This window comes from Embiotoca jacksoni, unplaced genomic scaffold (genome assembly GCF_022577435.1).
Source record: "Embiotoca jacksoni isolate LCO1_2020_lvr unplaced genomic scaffold, fEmbJac1.0.p SCAF_1, whole genome shotgun sequence".
Classification (NCBI taxonomy): Eukaryota; Metazoa; Chordata; class Actinopteri; family Embiotocidae; genus Embiotoca; species Embiotoca jacksoni.
This window is the reverse complement of record NW_027185229.1, coordinates 3,815,106-3,835,000: the sequence shown is the minus strand read 5'-3', so window position 1 is coordinate 3,835,000 and position 19,895 is coordinate 3,815,106. Positions and strand designations below refer to the sequence as shown.

At 43.5% G+C, this 19,895-nt stretch overlaps 1 protein-coding gene across 5 annotated transcripts in view; it reads left to right on the top strand.

The window, feature by feature from the left end:
• srgap2 (SLIT-ROBO Rho GTPase activating protein 2) overlaps window positions 1–19,895 on the top strand; it is a 55,718-nt gene that overhangs the window by 30,746 nt on the left and 5,077 nt on the right. For 3 of the 5 annotated variants that reach the window (XM_069156849.1, XM_069156831.1, XM_069156857.1), the window contains exons 3-18: window positions 3,826–3,988; window positions 9,267–9,329; window positions 10,550–10,765; window positions 11,117–11,245; window positions 12,647–12,868; window positions 12,953–13,054; window positions 13,173–13,370; window positions 13,922–14,006; window positions 14,634–14,661; window positions 14,912–14,942; window positions 15,717–15,777; window positions 16,003–16,080; window positions 16,201–16,335; window positions 16,429–16,534; window positions 18,193–18,417; window positions 19,565–19,644. In XM_069156849.1, the coding sequence (XP_069012950.1) occupies window positions 3,826–3,988; window positions 9,267–9,329; window positions 10,550–10,765; window positions 11,117–11,245; window positions 12,647–12,868; window positions 12,953–13,054; window positions 13,173–13,370; window positions 13,922–14,006; window positions 14,634–14,661; window positions 14,912–14,942; window positions 15,717–15,777; window positions 16,003–16,080; window positions 16,201–16,335; window positions 16,429–16,534; window positions 18,193–18,417; window positions 19,565–19,644 (1,922 nt within the window). The remainder of the gene's footprint in view (window positions 1–3,825; window positions 3,989–9,266; window positions 9,330–10,549; window positions 10,766–11,116; window positions 11,246–12,646; window positions 12,869–12,952; window positions 13,055–13,172; window positions 13,371–13,921; window positions 14,007–14,633; window positions 14,662–14,911; window positions 14,943–15,716; window positions 15,778–16,002; window positions 16,081–16,200; window positions 16,336–16,428; window positions 16,535–18,192; window positions 18,418–19,564; window positions 19,645–19,895) is intronic. The other 2 variants (XM_069156866.1, XM_069156839.1) reach the window with 1 other exon arrangement.

The following is a 19,895-nucleotide window of genomic DNA, read 5'->3' as shown; positions in this document are numbered from 1 at the left end:
CTGCGGGAGGAAGAATTCACTCAACTGCTTGCTAATCATAAAGCACACGCTCCATGAATTTGGCAAAGCTACCACAGAATAAATTAAGGGCACTTTCCAATTAGCTAATTGTGTCTCTTTGAATCTCACTTTTCCATCTTTGAGTCAGTGACTTAGAAAACGGCTGAGGATGTTTTGAAATCAGGTTTATGTAATGTAGACACTCTTTCAATGGAAAAGTATTTAATGATTGATCACTACCACTGATTTGAAGAGGCTGCAGGCTCCTGTCATCATTACTGCCGTATCATTAATACATCCAATCAATAGAGACACGAGAAACGTGTGTCCTGATTTGTGGGACAGCTGTGTGTCATCAGTAATTTTTTATGCTTAAAAATTGTGCTGTCGGTTTAAAAAGAGACAACCCTTCTGTAGATACCAGTCCTTCATCCAATGCGAGACAATATGAGCATTTAATTACAATATAAACACAATTTAACACATTTTTCTAATTTTGTTGCAGCAGTTAAGGCTTTATGACAGATAAATTACACACATGAATGTTTGTCACTGTCAGATAATGTAAATTCATCCAGCAATCAACACATGTAGCAGCAGAATCCCATATTTTCGGATGCTAAATTATCTTTTTGTTAATGTTTTCTATCTACAACGGTTGTTTTGGAGTATGTCTGTAAAATTTACTGCTTAAATTTACAAAACTTCTTTGGCTGCTAGCTTTGATTTGTATCATTTAATTTAACTTGTATTATTATTAACTATTATTAGATGTTTTAGTAGCTCATTTCTATCGACGGAAACATTTGTCTGACTTACTGATTGACTCACTCTATTTTTCAATATTACCAAAGACTGGAACTTTATCCTCTTCTGGTCTTCTTTCATTCTTTGACTTCCCTCCTCGGCAGCCACCTTCCTCTTTTCCCTCCTGCTCTGTTCTTCTTTTCGTTTCTTGTGCGTCCAGAAATATGAATTTCTCTGCTGGGAGTAAACACACATCAGTGCTCTCTCTCACGCACACACACGGCCACAAACTAAAAGGGATCAATAGGTCCTCTAAACGAAACCCAATTCCAACCGCGAGGACATACCACCCCCCCCCACACACACACACACACACACCACCCAACACACAAAAATTCCCGCGCCCACACACACACTCGGATCAATACTGAGACAGTAGCAGAGTGTGTTTCCCTGCGCTGCATGATGGGGGAGGGAAACGGACGGAGAATAAAATATGGTGGAACAGGTCAGCTACCGATGCTGCTGCATGATCTATGAAGATGTCAGTAAAAAAAAACGACATGCACCGACTGACAAATGTTGAAGCCATAATTTTCATGTATTTTTCTGCTGTCCTTTTGCGTTTCTCTTCCTCCAACATCTGTGTTTAAGAGTCTCTCTGCATCTGCTGCTGCTCAGTCCGGGTGCCACGCTGGAATCTCAGCTATTTTCCGGTTATGTGTGTGTATTTTTGTGCATGTCTGAATGTAGGTATGTGTGTGTGTGTGTGTGTGTGTGTGTGTGTGTGTGTGTGTGTGTCTGTGGAGGGAGGGTGCCTGTGGCTGTTTCTCTGTACAGCCAGGTGTTGATAGTGTGTGTGTGTGTGTGTGTGTGTGTGTGTGTGTGTGTGTGTGTGTGTGTGTGTGTGTGTGTGTGGATCCCGTGGAGACCCCCCGGTATTTGCACTATTTGGCAGACTGCATACAGCAGTAGTCGGGGTGGGGGGCAGTTACATGGTTGTGTGTGTGTGTGTGTGTGTGTGTGTGTGTGTGTGTGTGTGTGTGTGTGTGTGCTGACAGACAGATTGGTTACATGGAAGAGCCCTCACAAGTTGGACACACATTTAACATAAGACCACCTTTATGCTAAATATTCAGCCAGAGTTGCTGTTCATGCTCAGCTCACATATCAACTCAGTGTGGTTGGGATCTGATCACATGACTGTTTGACCACACATGGCCCTGAAAATTGCTGTTTTGCATCTGTTGGGTCTGTATTCATTTACAGTGTTTGTTCCTGCTGGAAAATAGCGATACAATAAAAAAAATAGTTTTTTTCTAAATCCACATCGAATCACAGTTTCAAATACATAAGAAAACATTCATTTTAATTCAGCTCTGATATATTTAAGCAAATGTTCGAACCACTATAGTCCGTTCTGCTCATTGGTTTCACATGCATTAACACATTTGCATCACTTAGTGCCGCTAACTGAACTCAAATTAACCTCACATGCATTTTTACAGGAAATTATAACCACAGGGCTGAAATGAGAAAAATCATTCAATGCAGGAGAGAAATCTGCAAAAGATATGGAGCAGCATCTCCACCACGTGACATTTGGGGAGCCAATGACATTTCAATGTGCACCTCATGATAACTGAGGGTCAGAGAGAGTTGGGTGATATCTCACCCGGTGCAGCAGAGCCATCACCGTGGTTACCACAGGTGGGTTGAGGGTGACATGTCACATGGAGCTCGTTGAGATAAATAGAGGAACTGCAGCCTGTTGTGCAACCAGTGAAGACAGACAGCGGAAAAGAAACAGAGAGCTGGAACAGAAAGTGATGCGCGCACACACACACACACACACACACACACACACACACACACACACACACACACACACACATGTATGTCCACATGACCAGTGCTTCAAACATACGTCACACGGAAAGTTTCAGTTTTGGGGTTTTATAATAGGTGTGGAGGTGGATTTTTTTATTTTTATTTTTTTTATTTTCGTCAGTCAGTTAGTCATTTGACCATCGGACCAGTGACAGCCTGTACCAACTCATCACATCACCGTCATTGACTCATCTCATCTGATTCTTACCCCACACACACACACACACACACACACACACACACATACACACACACACACACACCGTGCACACCACCCCCTACTCTATAGCCCTCAGTCAAATCAAAGACTTTCTCTGTCTTTGTGTGTATGCTCGGGTCACTGCTCTACTTTCCCTGACCTCCATCTGTCTGTGTGTGTGTGTGTGTGTGTGTGTGCACGCGTGTGAGTGTGTGTGATGTAAATGCCTCGCAGCTCTTTGCTCTCTCTATCCAGTTAAAGCTGCTCTTAACGACACAAAGGCCTTCTTTCATCCACTTACACTCACTCATAATCCATTTTACCCACTAGATCATCCGTGGATCATCCATAACTCAAACCACACACGCACACACGCACACACACACACACACACACACACACACACACACACACACACACACACACACACACACACACACACACACACACTGTGTATACACCCTGTGAGAGTGGTTGTGTTGTCATTTACGCACGGCATTAACAGCCCTGCATTTGTGTAACGACTTTACGGGCTCTTGAAAACAAAGACAACAGTGCAACAGTATTAAACTGTGATGCAGTCAGTGAATTGATCGCAGCCTTCAGATCTCCCTTAGTTCGCCGTCTTTATCTCCTCTCTCTTATTTCTTTCTGCAACAGCTGTGCTCGTAGGGGAGCCTCGCCTCCTCCTGCTGGGTTTTGTACCCTGGCTGAATCCCCTGTTTGGGCTGGCTTACACACCCTGTGTGTGTGCGTGTGCGTGTGCGCGTGCGCGCTTGAATCTTACTTGGAATTATCTCTCTCCGTCTGTTATCCCACTGCCATGTCTCATCTTTGTGCAGACTGTGTTGAGTGTTTTTGTGCACTTTGCTTAAACAGTTTGAATAAAGTCGACCTGTGTGTGCAGGATGAAAGGGGGAATGTAGAAGATGAAAGAGACTTGAAGGTCCTTGAATACGTCTTAAGACTCTCTCTCTGTGTGTGTGCAGGAAAGAGCAGAGCATCTTGTCTCCGGTGAACTGCTGGAACCTGCTGCTGCTGCAGGTGAAGAGGGAGAGCCGTGACCACGCCACCCTGTCCGACCTCTACCTCAACAACATCATCCCCCGGTTTGCACAGATCAGCGAGGACTCGGGGCGCCTCTTTAAGAAGGTGAGCACACACTCAAGCGCGCGCACACACACACACACACACACACACACACACACACACACACACACACACACACACACACATCCACATCCACACATCAGAGCTTCAGTCTGCTTCTTTATTCCCAGTGTAATTTAATTTAGAGATTACATTTATTTCAAAGCCTCTTAGTGTTTTAAAAAGGTGCAGCTGATGGAACAAATAACATGTTCCTCGATATGGTGCCCTGCCATTATTATAAAAACACACTGAAGTGGTCTGAATTATATCTGTGTCACTGTCTTCTCAACTTAATGCACCTCACTGTTCACATACATACACTCCCATCACTACACACACACACATACACACAACTCCTTAGTTTCCCTCTTTTGTTTTTTGTTGTTTAGTTCTGTTTCACATTTGGATTCACATTTGTAATCCTTTTCTAAGTCATGTTTGCTCTTGTCCAACTATTAATATTTAAGGTGGAGAAATTATGTTTTCTTTAATTTAATTTTGTTGAAGAAATTGATGAACAATAGTGAATTTGGCTGTTATAAGTTGCTGAAACTGAAATTGAAATTAATTTAAAAAAAAACAATAAAAAGGTGCAGCTGGTCGGTATGAGGATGTTCCTCCTCCGCTTCAACCAAGGAAGGAACGAGAGAATTCAGCAGCCGTAGCCCGATATGTGAAATCCACGTGACATTTGTGCCGTGTCCGTCCGTCTCCACGGCATCTGTTTTCTGTCTCGTCTGATTTTCTTTGACTGACAGCAAGGCAGCTGAGCCTGAAGCCAGGAGGCTTTATACTGTCTGTGTTTCATACAGAAGCCTTGTTCTTGTCTCCTCTGATCTTCGCCTCTGTAGTCTGAGAGATAAAAAAGAGACAAGAAAGAGGAAATGTGGAGGAAGAATCCCAAAAAAAAGAAAAAAAAGATAGAGAAGCAAAGAACCGAGAAGAGAGAGAGAGATATATGATAGAACAAATTCCGAAGCAGACTCCTCCCCTGGGAGACGGTTATTCATCTTCCTGATGGACATATACACAAGCTGTAAGAGGTAATTATGTAAAGATCATATATTTAAAACAACCTCTTACTTTTCATCTTTTGATTTACATGCCACCTTTTATGCAAGATGAGGTAATTTTGCCTGATTCAAAGGATGAAATCATAGCTTTGATCTGGAGTCAACATAACATCCAGTTCTCGGTTCAAATATTAAAGACTATGGAGGCAGAGGAAGAATGTAATCAGGAAGAAGCCCTCACAAGTATAGAAAGATGTGTGTGTGTGTGTGTGTGTGTGTGTGTGTGTGTGTGTGTGTGTAGACAGGAAAGTGAAGCCGTGTGTGTGTGAGGAATGTCACGGCTGCTGATCTCCAACCTGATAGGTCGTCTTTGAACTTCAGTTATGATCACAGGCGATGAGAACACACACGAAGGTCCACCCTCGTTTCACTGCCCGTCTGATACACCACTTAAAAAAAAAAAAAAAAGACTCTCTTCTTCTGTCCTTCTCAGTCTTGGCTGACTCATGGTAATTTGATCCGTTTTTTTATTCAGCTAGCTGTTGTTTGGCATGCCGGTTGCTTCCATCATGTCTGGGTCATAAACCGTGTGCGTGCAAATACACACACACACACACACACACACACACACACACACACACACACACACACACACACACACACACACACACAGAAATGTTCTAATGGCTAATTAAGTAGATAATTAGTTCATTTATAACATTTCCAGTCAGAGGCATGAATACCAGCAGTGCCAGGGGCCATGACACACACACACACACACACACACACACACACACACACACACACACACACACACACACACACACACTTGCACACAGGACTGATGATGCACACCACAACCCTTATTAGAGAAGTTGGCACATTCATCTCAGACACTTCCATCCGGTGTGGAAAGCGGTGCTGAATGATCCTGTTAGCGCAGCGAGAGATTCTGTCACTTCCACAGAGAGAGCACTCACGAATCAAACTGTATTAATGAGTACACAACCTCAACCTGGACCGCAGACGTCAGGGCTAACAAAGCATGCTGCTTAGTTTCTGTTGTGTTTTTTTGTTTTATTGTTGAGCCAAACCAGATGGCCGCGGGCGAAACAAGTAGTCCAAAGGTCAACATCCACAGTTGATAGATAGGAGGGCTCCGCCGGGGCCGATGGCTTTTTGATTGGCTGCGGTCTGGTCGTTGTCACCTAACATGAGCCTCCAACAACACTTTAAAAGAGCGGAGGCGGGGCGACTCCTGTTATCCTGTTCCCTCCTTTCATCTGTTGTGCTCCCTTAAATCTCATCCCATGACACTGTGTCCCTCAGGTACACCCCCCCCCCCTCCACACCCCTCTTCCTGACCTTTCTGCTCTCTGTGGTTCTCTCAAAAATGATTTCTACTACCCTCCCACTTCTCTTCATCAGAATATGGACCTCCCTTTTCTTCCCTTTCTCCACTTTTCTCCTCCACCTACAGTATAAACCTCCAACACCCCCCACCCCCGCCCCCTCCTGTACGCTCTTCCAGGAAAAGACAGATGCTCTACATTCGCTGGCAAAATCTGCTTTTGCTTTCACTCTGCATTCCTCATCCATTTTTGTTTTTTGTTACTTTCTCTGCTTCTTTTCTCTCCTACTTTAAACTTTCCCCAGCTTGTTCTCTGCCGTCTGTTACCTGTCTGCTTACAGTTGAAACCAGTTTAATTTGTTTGCATAAATTTGTATAAAGTTGACATGTGCATCTGTGTGAAAGTATATATTGTACCTCTTCAAATTTGAAGATAATAAAAGCAGATTCACATTACTGTCTAAAGGACTTATGGATAAAGGATTTGACTCTTCAGCACAATCTGGAATTGACTGATTTGTTTGTAACATTGCTTTAACCAAATGTTTTTTGAAGCCTTCCCCTTCATGCTACACCAATGCCCATGTTGTTTTGGCTGCTAAACAAGGTGTGGCTGAAACTTTAAATTCAAACTTGATAGTCCAGAAGGTCTACATATTGTTTACTGAGGAAACACATGCTGTCGTGCATTTCTGCAGGAGACTGGAATGCAAACGGAGTAAATCAAAACTGGAAGGTTTTAATATTCAAAGGCACGAGTGTGCATTGAATTACACCCATGTTTTGTACGCTGTAAAAGCAATACATTTCTCTCACATAGACAGAAACAATAAATTAAATCCTTACTTCATGCAAAGCAGCTGTTTCTTAGCTGCTTGCCCTTCATGGGTTGTGTTTTTTTTTCTTTTTTTAATATTTTATTTCAACACAAAAAATATTTGAAAAAATGACTAAATCATCCCTCGTGTTCAGTTACTTCAGAACCAACAACTGTCACTGTCCGCACTAGTTTAAAGACTGTGAAGATGGGCCTTTATATAAAAACAACATTCCTTGATTCAGGGACTCAGAATAATTATTGGAGTACTTCAGGGATCTGTTCTTGACCCTTTGCTTTTCTCGCTTTGTTTTACTGCAACTTTACGTGATTATAAAGGCTGAACATTTGGATGGCAAGTAAAGTGAACTCGACAACTGCGTCATTTCTCAAAGTTTGACAGCTAACACTCTTCTTGGTGTTAAATCTACCCTTTCTATGGGTCGGCATATTCAAGAAATCACCAGAATTTCTAAGATTCTGACTTTCGATTGCTGATTTTAGAGACAGTAATTTATGTCCAATGTGATTATTAAAATTTGTTTTCCTGGTTTATAATATTTGAACTACAATTCAAACTAAAACTTTCAAATTTGACCCGATTACACCAATTTCAGCTTCCCTTCTTTGGCTCTCCATCCACGTCAGATCAGACTTTAAGGGGCTTCTGGTGATGTACAAAATTTGAATTGGCCATGCCTCTTCATCCTTTCTGATCTCCTAAAACCTTATAATCCACCTTGTGCTCTCTGCTCCCAGAACCCAGGACTTCCTATCTGTACCTGGATATAAAAAGACTCCAGCAGGCTGCAGGGCCGTTTCTTATCTCGTCCAATGCAGACGTCAGACTCTCCGATTCTGTTGAGGCCTTTAAAATTAAACTTAAAATTGATTTTTGCCTTAACATTCACTCAGTTTTTATTATTATGTCAGGCTCTGTCTCCCTCTCTCTCGTACCTATTCTCTTTTCGCTCGGGCTTTTTGTGCTGGTCCATCAACCCTCCTGGGACCTTCCTCTCCCCCGGGGGTCGATGCCTCATTCCAGATGTTTTTGATCTAGATCTTTGTCTTCCAGGACGTCCAGCTTCTCCTCCTCCCTCTCTCTTTCTCTCTCTCCTCTCTCTCTCTCTCTCTCTCTCTCGCTCTCTCTCTCTCTCGCTCTCTCTCTCTCGTCTCTCTCTCTCTCTCTCCTCTCTCTCTCTCTCTCTCTCTCTCTCTCTCTCGCTCTCTCTCTCTCTCTCTCTCTGTGTTTCCCTGTGTGCATGTTGTTCTTGTCTTTCTCCCCATATGTACTTTTATTTCCTTTCTCCTATATTTCTGAAAGGAGTGCTTGTTTGGGATGTCCTCTTTCTTTATATTGGAATATATACAGAGGATCCTCTGTTTGGCTGCAGATGGAAGTTTCTCAAGGTCGTGGAGCTATTCTTCATACAGGTTTATAATCTACCTATATATTTGTCATCTTGATTGTTCTTACTTACTGTACATTTTTTTGCATTGATCTATTTTAAACGCACAGTGATGACATCTATTGCCTGTCTATACAGAGATCCATCATCTGCGGCTCTTCCTGATGTTTTGGGGGAGTTTTTCTTTTTCCAATTGGAGTCTAAGAATAGAAAGTGTCATGCTGGATGTTGTACAAACTGTAAAGTGGCTAATTTGTGCTTTTCTTTGCACCTACATTAAAACCAAGTTGATTGGTGTCCTTAGTGAGAGTCTGGACGTGGAAGTCTGGAGAACAGTAGCGGCTGTATTACTCTCCATCCTCCCTCTCAGCTTTGTCTTCTTTCCCTTTGCCTGTGACTCTTTTGTCTTCTTGCCTTTTTCCTGCCACAATCTAGATATCGGCATCTGCAACTTCCTTCCGCATACATCAAGTCCATCACTGCCTCGCTCATTTATCTGGATTAGTGCCTTCCCTGCCCCCGTTGGGCCAGATAATCTAGTCCTGATTTATGAAGGGACAGTTGGCTGAACACATGGCTGAGGGGGTACAGATTGAATTGGGAGATGACCGTGTAGCTGGAGTTATTATGTAAAGCTTACGGTTTGGACTGCTCATTTACATTAGTCTTTTTCTTTCTGTCTCTTCAGAGCAAAGAGGTCGGCGTGCAGCTGCAAGAGGACCTGATGAAAGTTCTTAATGAGCTTTACACGGTAAGGAGCCCCCATCCCCCACACCCTTACCCCACCTAACATTACACACACATGTGAACCCATAACTACGTTTTGAAATTTCTTGCATCTGAAACAGCCCGATGGGGAGCGAGCTTTATCGTGTAGTGCGAGGGTTTAACAGTTTGTTCCGGGCAGATGTTATGAGACCTTAAAACTGCTGATATTTGCTTTATTTCACACCGTATTTCTAAACCAAAGATAAAACATACTAAAGTTGCATGTACAAGTACAAGGGGACACCACAAATACAATAACAAGACAACTTGGCTGCAACGACTTTAGTGATCCCCCGACTTTCATTTAGAACCACCAGCAGGTTTGAGTGAAATGTCTCTTGACTATTGTTTGATTTCCGATGAACTTTTTTGTCCAGTTTTAATGGTGCCTTCAGTTTTCAGTTAGTGGTATCATCAGATTAGAATTTGCCTGCAGGACTAATAATGACATCCGCCTCAGCTGTACTTTGTAGTTAGACCTAATTAGACAACGATACCATGCTACAATGTTAAAAAGTCATCATGCTTAACAATGAACCTGCTGATCCTCAGTGTCTGTTGTTGTTTTGTTCTTCTAACATGATCCCAGGCACCATAGCGCCCGGTTCCACATGTCCGTAGTGCTGCCAAAAGGACTGAGGCAATTGGAGTTGGCTTCAGTGTGTGTGTGTGTGTGTGTGTGTGTGTGTGTGTGTGTGTGTGTGTAGGAGGTGGTGGTGGTGGAGGGGGGGGAGGTTCTACTACAGCAACTGAGCGTGTAGCCTTGGCTCAAGCAGGCCCATAAAAGCAAGTCTTACACTGTAATTACAGTCTATAGTAAGAGATAGAAATAGATCTGGTTTGAGTGACGCTGGCGAGCAATACTCATGGACGGAGCAGCACGTCTGTCTGCTGTGTTGTCGGAGGGTTTTGAGCCGAGCAGTATAATGATGGCTCTGATGGTGGTCAGTGGAATAAGGCTGACACTGCACACACACACACACACACGCGCGCACAACACGTCTGAGCACAGCAGTGTTGCGTAGTGAAGGCCTGTTGTGTGACTCATTCCCTTCAATATTGTGCGATGTCATTGCTGGAGATTCAGTCTATCGTGCTGCAGTGCTTCACTCTCCCCACGATGCTGGCTGGCATAATCCCACTTTTGATCCGCAGCCAGGTGAGAGACACACACTCATGTTCATCTCGGCCGTTGTTCCCCAGGTGATGAAGACGTACCACATGTACAACACCGACAGCAACAATGCCGAGTCCAAGCTGAAGGAGGCGGAGAAGCAGGAGGAGAAGCAGATGGGGCGCTCCGGTCGTCAGGACGACCGCCAGACTCCGCGCTCCCCCGACACCCTGGCCAGCATCAAGAGCGACGAGAAGCCTGTCCGACGATCCAGTGTCAAAAAAATCGAGAAGATGAAGGAGAAGGTGAGCAAAGGAGCCCCGGCCCGGTGGGAGGAGGTGGGGGGCGGCGGGGAATCGAGGGCTGCTTCAGAGTGCCCCACATGTTGTCACGCAGACTTCTCTGTGTGTCTCATGAATGATTTATGAATGCACGACTGGCTTATTGCTAACCCTGTCTCCTACAGCTGGATCCTGTCACAGCAACACGGTTCCACCACTTCTTATTATCCCTAATCGATAGTGAGGCGTTTCACTCCCACACCTGTTATCCCTCTCTCCGTCATCTCTATTCTTCTTTGCTCTATGCCAGATTTTTTTTTTAATTCACTCTTTTCCTTTTCTCTCTCTCTTTCTACTATCTCTTCCTCCCATCAGAGACAAGCTAAATACACAGAGAACAAGCTGAAGGCCATCAAGGCTAGGAATGAGTACCTGCTCGCTCTGGAGGCCACCAACGGCTGTGTCTTCAAGTATTACATCCATGACCTCGCCGACATCATCGATGTGAGTATAAACACACTGTCTTACTCTGCGGGAGCGGGTTACATTTGTAGGGGTTATTATGGGCTGCGTGTGTGTGTGTTCATGTGTGTCCCAGTGTCGCGACGTTCGAGCCAGCGGTGGTCCCCTCGGTTGGTCTCCTCACATTAACTTCAGTGCTCCTAATGAAGGCAGCAGACTGGTCTCTTCTTAAATCTTTCACACAGGGTGGGCGGTGGTCTCCTGCACACAGCTGCTGCTGAGAAAACAACTAGATAGCAAGGAGGCCGCTTTATTTTCTGCTTGATAATAACACTGATGAGTCAGTCTAGAGTAGGTGTTCACTCCTAAGGGATCTGATACACATATTGCTGGGTGGTCGGTTGTGTTTATTATATCAGTTGTGTTTTTTCAATGCAAAAAATTTTAAAAAAAATTGACCGTTTTTCTTTCGATTCTAGGAGCTAAAAGCTCGATAAAATGCTTCCATGTTGATTGTAAAGGGAAATTAAGGAAGCAGTAATAATGATATGATCAATCAGTGAGCTGATGAACAGAGACAGTTGGTTGTAAAGTATGCACTGTGCATCTTCTTGATATAATGTTTATGTAAATGTCTTAATGACATGTATTTATTGATTGACAATGAACAATGAAATGATAAATTCAGGGATACATCATATGACATCTGAAACGTTGCATTGCAGCAGTTTTCAAACCTATTAAAGGTCCCATATTGTATAAATTCAGATTTCCATTTTTTTTTTTGTTATAAAGCAGGTTTATGTGCCATGTAAATACTGTTCAAGTTCACACAGACTGTATTCAGCAACTGTGCTTTTTAGAGAAGCTGTTTGAACTTGGACTAAGTTTGTGATGTCACAAATCCACACTCATGGCATATCTCCGCCCTCAGCGCGGCCCACTGCCCATCCTTTTATTCGTAAGATAACACAGAGCAGGTATTTCGTGGCTGAACTTGTAAACTACAAGTCTGTAGAAAATCTGTGTTCGGCCTCCACCTGCGCCGCTCAGAAATGAGGATTGATGTCAATATCAATCAGCCTTAAAGACAGAGACACAAAATCGCTTGTTCTCGTTAGACCTTCAGAGAAGCTTTTTTTTGGTACTTAAAACTACAAAATATCTTCTTTTGCATATCAAGACTGCAAATAAAAGCAGTGTAAAAATGTAAAATATGGGACCTTTAAATAGTAGTGGCAGTTAAAATCCAGTGTGTCTGAACGTTCTGCTGACACTGCAGATGTTAGCAGCCAGCTCAGGACTTTGTTACACGTCATTTCAGTCCTCATGTACAAGGCAATGCAAGGCGACAAAACTCCAAACTATTTCCTTTTTGCTGTTTTCTTTACCGACAACTTTGACCAACTCTCTTACTTTTCTAACTTGGTGTGTGTGTGACAGTGCTGTGACCTGGGCTACCATGCCAGCCTGCACCGCGCCCTGAGGACCTACTTATCTGCAGAACAGAATGTAGAGACGTCCAAACACACCGGCCTGGAGACACTGGATGGCGCCGCCGAGAGTCTGGAGCCCAACGGGGACAAACAGAAACTGATGGAGACCTACAACAACGTCTTCTGCCCGCCAGCTCGCTTTGACTTCCAGTCCCACATGGGAGACACGGTACGGCTCCAGTGCCGGTGCTCGTTTGTGTCCGAGGGAGTCCCAGTGTTATAATGTGTTAACGTTGTGTATGTGTTTTTGTAGATGGGAGTGATGTGTGCACAGCAGCCAGTGGAAAGCGAGCTGCTCCAGAGATGTCAGCAGCTGCAGTCCCGCCTCTCCACTCTGAAGATAGAGAACGAGGAGGTCGGCCAACGTTCTGCTTTTATCATCCATTCACCTGTTTCTTCTTCCACCTTTTGTCCTGCTTGTTAATCACAGCTTTTGTTTTGTGTCTCGTTGTGTCTTCCTGACTGCCCACCAGGTGAAGAAGACCATGGAGGCCACTCTGTCCACCATTCAGGACATGGTGACGGTGGAGGACTACGATGTCTCAGAGTGCTTCCACCACAGCAACAGCATGGAGTCGGTCAAGTCCACGTTCAGCGAATCCTATCTCAGCAAACCCAGCCTGGCGAAGCGACGGGCCAATCAGCAGGAGACGGAGCAGTTTTACTTCACGGTCAGTTCAAATTATGGTCATCAATTCACTTTCAGAAGCGTCAGTGGCATCAATCCTCTAACTGACAAAGCTCAGTCTCTCCAGGAAATAGAGATCATAATAATTAACGCAAATTCAAGCAGACTGTCTGTTCTGTAAAGCTACGTCACTTTTCTGAGGTTTTTGATAAGTTTGAACCCCATGGTTCAATAAAAGATTAGATAAAAGGTTAAAACTAAAATATTTCTGTGATGTGCAGCATTATTATCACTGGAATTCATTACATATCATTGTTTATCAGGTAGAGCTTAAAAAAAAAAATTGAATTTTTTTTTTTTTTTTTATTATTCTTCATTCTTTTTTAATTCCTGCGCTTTTACTGCAAAAAAAAAAAAAAATCACTTAAAACTCCGCAAATTACAAGTAAATCAAACATTTTTGATTGCAACAATCACAAAAAAACCTGCTAAATCCAGGAGGGACTGAAATCTGTGTGCTTTTCAGGCATCATATATGAATGCAACGGGAACACATTGTGATTCAAGCGCATGTGTTTTCTCTGTGTGTTGTAGAAGCTGAAGGAGTTTCTGGAAGGCAGGAACCTGATCACCAAGCTGGAGGCCAAGCATGACCTCATCGAGAAGACCCTGGGAGAGAGTGAGTGTCCTTCATGCCTTTCAGACACTGCCCTTGTTTTTCCCATCTGTGTGTGTGTGTGTGTGTGTGTGTGCACTGGGAGCTCCCTTACAGTAGGACGGGGGATGGAGTTAGAACAAGGTCCGATGCCTGGAGGATAAACGGGGAGCAAGTCAGAGAGATAAATAGTGCAGTGGGACACATGCAGAGAAGCAGAACGACTTTAATATGTCTGATAATCACAAGCTGTGTGTGTGTGTGTGTGTGTGTGTGTGTGTGTGTGTGTGTGTGTGTGTGTGTGTGTGTGTGTGAGTGAGTGAGTGAGAGAGAGAGCGGAGGGGTAGGTCACAGTGACCATATGTGGATACAGCTGTTTATTTAAATGTATGTGTGCGGTGTTCCTCTGGGCCGACTGTGTCAGTGTTTCCACAACCTTACAGGAAGACCTCTTGTGTCATTGTGTGTGTGTGTGTGTGTGTGTGTGTGTGTGTGTGTGTGTGTGTGTGATGCTCAAAGTGGGAAGTTCTTGCTGTTTCTGATCCATGTGATGCTGTTTTCTCACACATCCTGTCTGCTATAACTGCCTATCTCTGTGTCTCTTTTCTGTCCCCCCATCGTCCCCCTTTTTCCTGTTTATCCCTCCTTCAGGTCAGAAGACTGACTGTTGCCTTGCCAGGTAGGTGTGGCGATGGAAGGAAATATGCTCACACACACACACTTGCATATACCATAACAGCGTTAAAGCTCGATTCCTTGGCAGCCAGAGGTATGATTTTCCTCATCACTGTTTATAGATATTCTCAACACATGGGCATATGTGTCTGTGAGTACAAATAGAGCGTTACCAGAGTTGTGAGTATAAATAGACTTTCTCTGGAGACATAATGACAGAGTGCCGTTTCTTTCTCTCCACTTTCTGTCTGTAGTGGACGGAGAAACTCGGCTATACGGAAGCAGGTAATTATCTGTGTGTGTGTGTGTGTGTGTGTGTGTGTGTGTGTGTGTGTGTGTGTGTGTGTGTGTGTGTGTGTGTGTGTGTATGTGTGTGTGTGTGTGTGTGTGCGTGCGTGTGCGTTTCTTTTCGGTCGGAGTCACTGCAGCTTTGTTTTTAACTCGAGCCACATGTTTTCTCACAATATTCGCTGCCCACAGAACGTAGTGGCTCCAAGATAGATTCTGACAGCACTTTGGTTATTATCACAGATTAATTTAACACAATACACAAATATATGCATTTATGTCTGCAGCTGAATGTTCCTTAGTGATTAAAAGGAAACTGCTCCATGGGGGATGCTAATGTTTGTGGCTCCCCCTGCTGGTGGTGTGCCTTGTGTTTTGGCTGCCAGCGTTACAGTAAAATCAGTTGATTGTTATTTTGTAAATTATAGTTTTAACATATAAAACCACAATTGTGTTGACAGTTGGCACACATATCGTCTAGTATTATATCCAGCATTTCCTCACCTCCCTGAGATTTCTGGAAACCCCAAACAAACAAAGGGAAAAAGGAAAAGATGCCGTCTCCTAGCAACAGCTGGGTACTGCGCCCACCGTCTCTTCCCCACGCCTGGTGCCCACATTCCTCCTGAATGTGTGCGCTGATGCATATGTAGACATGTTGAGGAGAGAGATTGGCTGTGTTTTTGTTTTGATTTTTTTTTAATGTTTTTAAGTGCACCAGCCTCCCGTCATGTCCTCCTCACATGAGTGATTCCTCTCCTCCTGTTTTAGGACTCGGGTGAAGCCATTCCTCTGATGGTTGAGAGCTGCATCCGCTTCATCAGTCGCCATGGTGAGGAGAGTCTCCAGTGATGTGATAGGTTTAGCATGGTCTTTTTTGGTGCGCTGATTGGTTGCGTTGTTATGCAGAGTGTGATTGGTCCCAGATCAGTTTGAACTGGGAATCACTTACCATTTAAATGACAAAAATATAAAATCTCTGAAATTGCAAAATCCTCACAATAAAAAAAGGTCTTGATTTCAACATCTGTGTGTGTTTGTGTTTGTGTGTGCGCAGGCCTGCAGCATGAGGGAATCTTCAGAGTGTCAGGTTCTCAGGTGGAAGTCAATGACATCAAGAATGCCTTTGAGAGAGGTAAGACCATGAATCCAGGAGGAAACATGAGTATTTTTTAACAAAATGTGTTTATCTTGTGCTTTATTATCTTTTCTCTCACTCTCCTTCCTCCTCCCTCCTCTCCTCATCCGGATGTAGGTGAGGACCCGCTGGCAGGCGACCAGAATGACCACGACATGGACTCCATCGCTGGCGTGCTGAAACTCTACTTCAGAGGACTGGACCACGCCCTTTTCCCCAAAGAAGTCTTCCATGACCTCATATCCTGTGTCTGTGAGTGTGGTTTCCTTTTGTTTGTTTGTGCGTTTTATGAGCTCGATTGTGTGAGTAAATCTCCCGGGTGTCGTGGCCGTTTTATTTTTCCAGCTATGGAGAGCCTTCAAGAGCGGGCAGTCCACATCAAGAAGGTTCTGCAGTCCCTGCCAAGTAAAACCCTCATCATCATGAGATACCTGTTCGCCTTCCTCAACCAGTAAGTACCAGGACGCTCAGAGGCCTAAAGTATGGTTGCTCAACTGTAGATGCGTCAGTAACAATGTATATCATCATATCAAGGATGTGATGGATGAACTATAGAAGCAGCAAAATATTAAAAGGTAAGTTCTCAAACAAATCAAAAACAGAATCAAACCCAAGGTACAAATCAGGATATCATTTAAGGTTGTATTTATTGAATCCAACAGGCAACTGTGTGAACATTGCATTTTGCTCCAGGCACCTTCAGATTAGTTTTACAATGACGTAATTGTCTGTCATACGATGTAGACCAGGGGTCTCCAGTGATTTTCCACAACTAGTTTCACAAAATCAAAGTGTCTCAGAGCTACTCATGTTTAGTAATATTTATTCACATAGCTGAGCTCCACCCAAACCAGCTGAATAAGCTTATTTTATGTCAACAATAACAAATTACACAAATGTCTACTGCAGTGAACACAACTCTGTGATGACAAATTGGTTTGAAAAATGTCAAATAAGGAGTTTTAATATAATATTTAACTAATAAATAGATGGGATTCTAATTTGAAAAGTCGCAGTGTTTCTGAAAGTCGCTTTTATCTCTCTCTCTCTCTCTCTCTCTCTCTCTCTCTCTCTCTCTCTCTCTGTGTGTGTGTGTGTGTGTGTGTGTGTGTGTGTGTGTGTGTGTGTGTGTGTGTGTGTGTGTGTGTGTGTGTGAGACACTATTTATAGCTCTGCCGCAATGTTGCTGTCCAGCTGAACATATTGTATTTGTTATTTACCTCATTTTCACAGTTTGTGAGCTGATGATGTAGCATGAAAAAAGATGAACTGAATTAGTACTATGACCACTGAGAACCAAATGTATAATTAGTGATAACAGCTCTACTCTAAAGGTAATATGGGTCAAAGTAAGATATCAGTTTTGGTATCAAAATACAGAAGTCCACCGGCAATACAAAAACAGTTTTCACCATAAACTACACAAAAAGAACACTGTATGTTGTTCAAAAAAATGCATTGAAGGAAAACTCAATTAAATGAACTGTTAAAACAGTCTTTGGATTTTTGAATCAACTGTTTTGAAGCTGCTTGTGTCCAAGAACAATAGACAATCATCCATAATAAAAAATAAAAGTCTAAAATTTGTTTAGCAATATCTAAATGGAGCTAAGATATATTTACACTATACACACAATGTTTACATGAATATGAGATATCATTTGGCTTTCTCACATCAAATCTAAACATCCTTTAACCTTTGAGGGAAGTTAAATATGAAAGTTCAAACAGCAAAGATTATAACTAGACCTTTCATTACTGGAGGAACTGGAAGTTTTCCTGCTTGAGAAATTGTTTCATTTCCCCCTTCAAGTTGAGTTTATTTTTCTAGCCCAGTATTGCGTACAGTGTCTCAGTTTGCTCCAGAGAGTCACTTCAGCAACGAGCTCACAAAGTGCACAAAATGGACTTGTAAAGGTGGACTGGCCTCATGTAGCTAATGTTGGAGATGGGAGAGCTTCTCCTTTTGCTTGAGTGATTTATAGTCACTCCAAGCTGTATTCACTATGAGGGTGATGTCGGCTGTAACACAGCTTTGTGTATAATATTTATGAGACGGAAGGATGAGATAATGCCTTTTTAAATGACTCTGTTTTCCCTTCCGCCCAGCTTGTCCCAGTACAGCGAGGATAACATGATGGACCCCTACAACCTGGCCATCTGCTTCGGCCCCACCCTGATGTCTGTTCCTGAGGGCCATGACCAGGTCTCTTGCCAGGCCCACGTCAACGAACTCATCAAAACCATCATCATCCATCATGACACCATCTTCCCGGGGACGCAGGACCTGCAGGGTCCCATCTACACCATCCCCGGAGCCGGAGACGACTTCTGGTGAGGGCTGGCGACGACATGGAGTGCTGCGAACTTAAAATGCTAAAAGGCAGTTTTATCTGTCTACAGTAGAAGGGGGGCTGGTAGATGATGATGATGAGGCCACAAAGAGGGCTTGATTTAGGGGCTGCCGGGGGAGTAATGGGGGGGCTCAGCTTGTCTGGGCCAGGGTGGGCCAGGAGGATCAGCTTACCCTCCATCACTCAGGAGATTAAAACACCGCCTGACCACATCGGCCCGGGAAAGCAGAGCAGACACACAGTCACACACACAGTCACACACACAGTCACACACAGTCACACACAGTCACACACAGTCACACACACAGTCACACACAGTCACACACAGTTACACACAGTCACACACCACCACACACACACAGTCACACACCACCACACAACTTTCAATTTTACTGTAATGACAAGCTGTGGCACCAGTTATTATGATGCAGTTGTGAAGACTCTAAGTCACGATGGAGCAGCAGCTTTGTGAAGACACAAAATAATATCACACGCATTTGAGCGTTTGCAACCTATAATTTCAGAAAATACACACATTTAATTGAATGATTCCTTTACTATAAACATTAAGATAATATAATCTGAATGACGATTCACTGTTTCCAGACCTGGCAGTAGACTTTTACATTGGGGAAACTTCATTTGCAGAAAATTTAACTGACCAATTAAATCCAAGGAAAAATATAAAGGTGCGTTCCTTTGGTTCAGGTGGTAAGTCAGTGACGATGAACTGTAAAGTCCCCCGTTTAAAAGCAAGACATTTCTGAAGTAGTTTTCTTTACCAGCAGCATTAGAGCAACAAAATCTTTGGAGACCTTTTAGTGTCTGATTGAGTTTTCTGAGGGTTGATGGAGGAACCTTCCACACTAAAATCATTTCTACACTTCTGGATGCACCAAATCGAAGCTCTCGGTCTCGTACCAGCAACTGACAGCCTGTTTTAATTAGAAATAGTACTTTAAAAGAGTTTACGAGACAGTTATGATCTCAGCATTGAGCAGTGGTGTGGTGTGTACGGTTTGAAGTTATGTAACTCGGTAGACGACGATGAGCTCAGGCTGTGAGTCATTAACACGTGATGTCAATCTGAGGCTCCTAACCTCTTCTGCCCTCTGTGTCCTCCGCAGTGACAGTCCACACTGTGAGCCCCCCCTTGTGGAAGAGCCGGCGCCCGACACCGTCTCCGTCAGCCACAACAGTGAGGATGGTGTGCAACACACACAAATATGACTACACGCACTGTATATACATATACTGTGCTTAAAACTAACCAGTTTCATCCTGGCACTAGTTTACGACTTCTAATCCCGCTTTTCTCATCAGTTACTTTAATCTTTAATACCAGCTCACATCCTGCACCCAGTTAACATCATATTAATGCTCAGCAGTTTGTAACCTTTTTTCCATGTCCACATGCAGCAGCACTAACCTGCTATGCTCTAATCTGGCTTCCTCTCT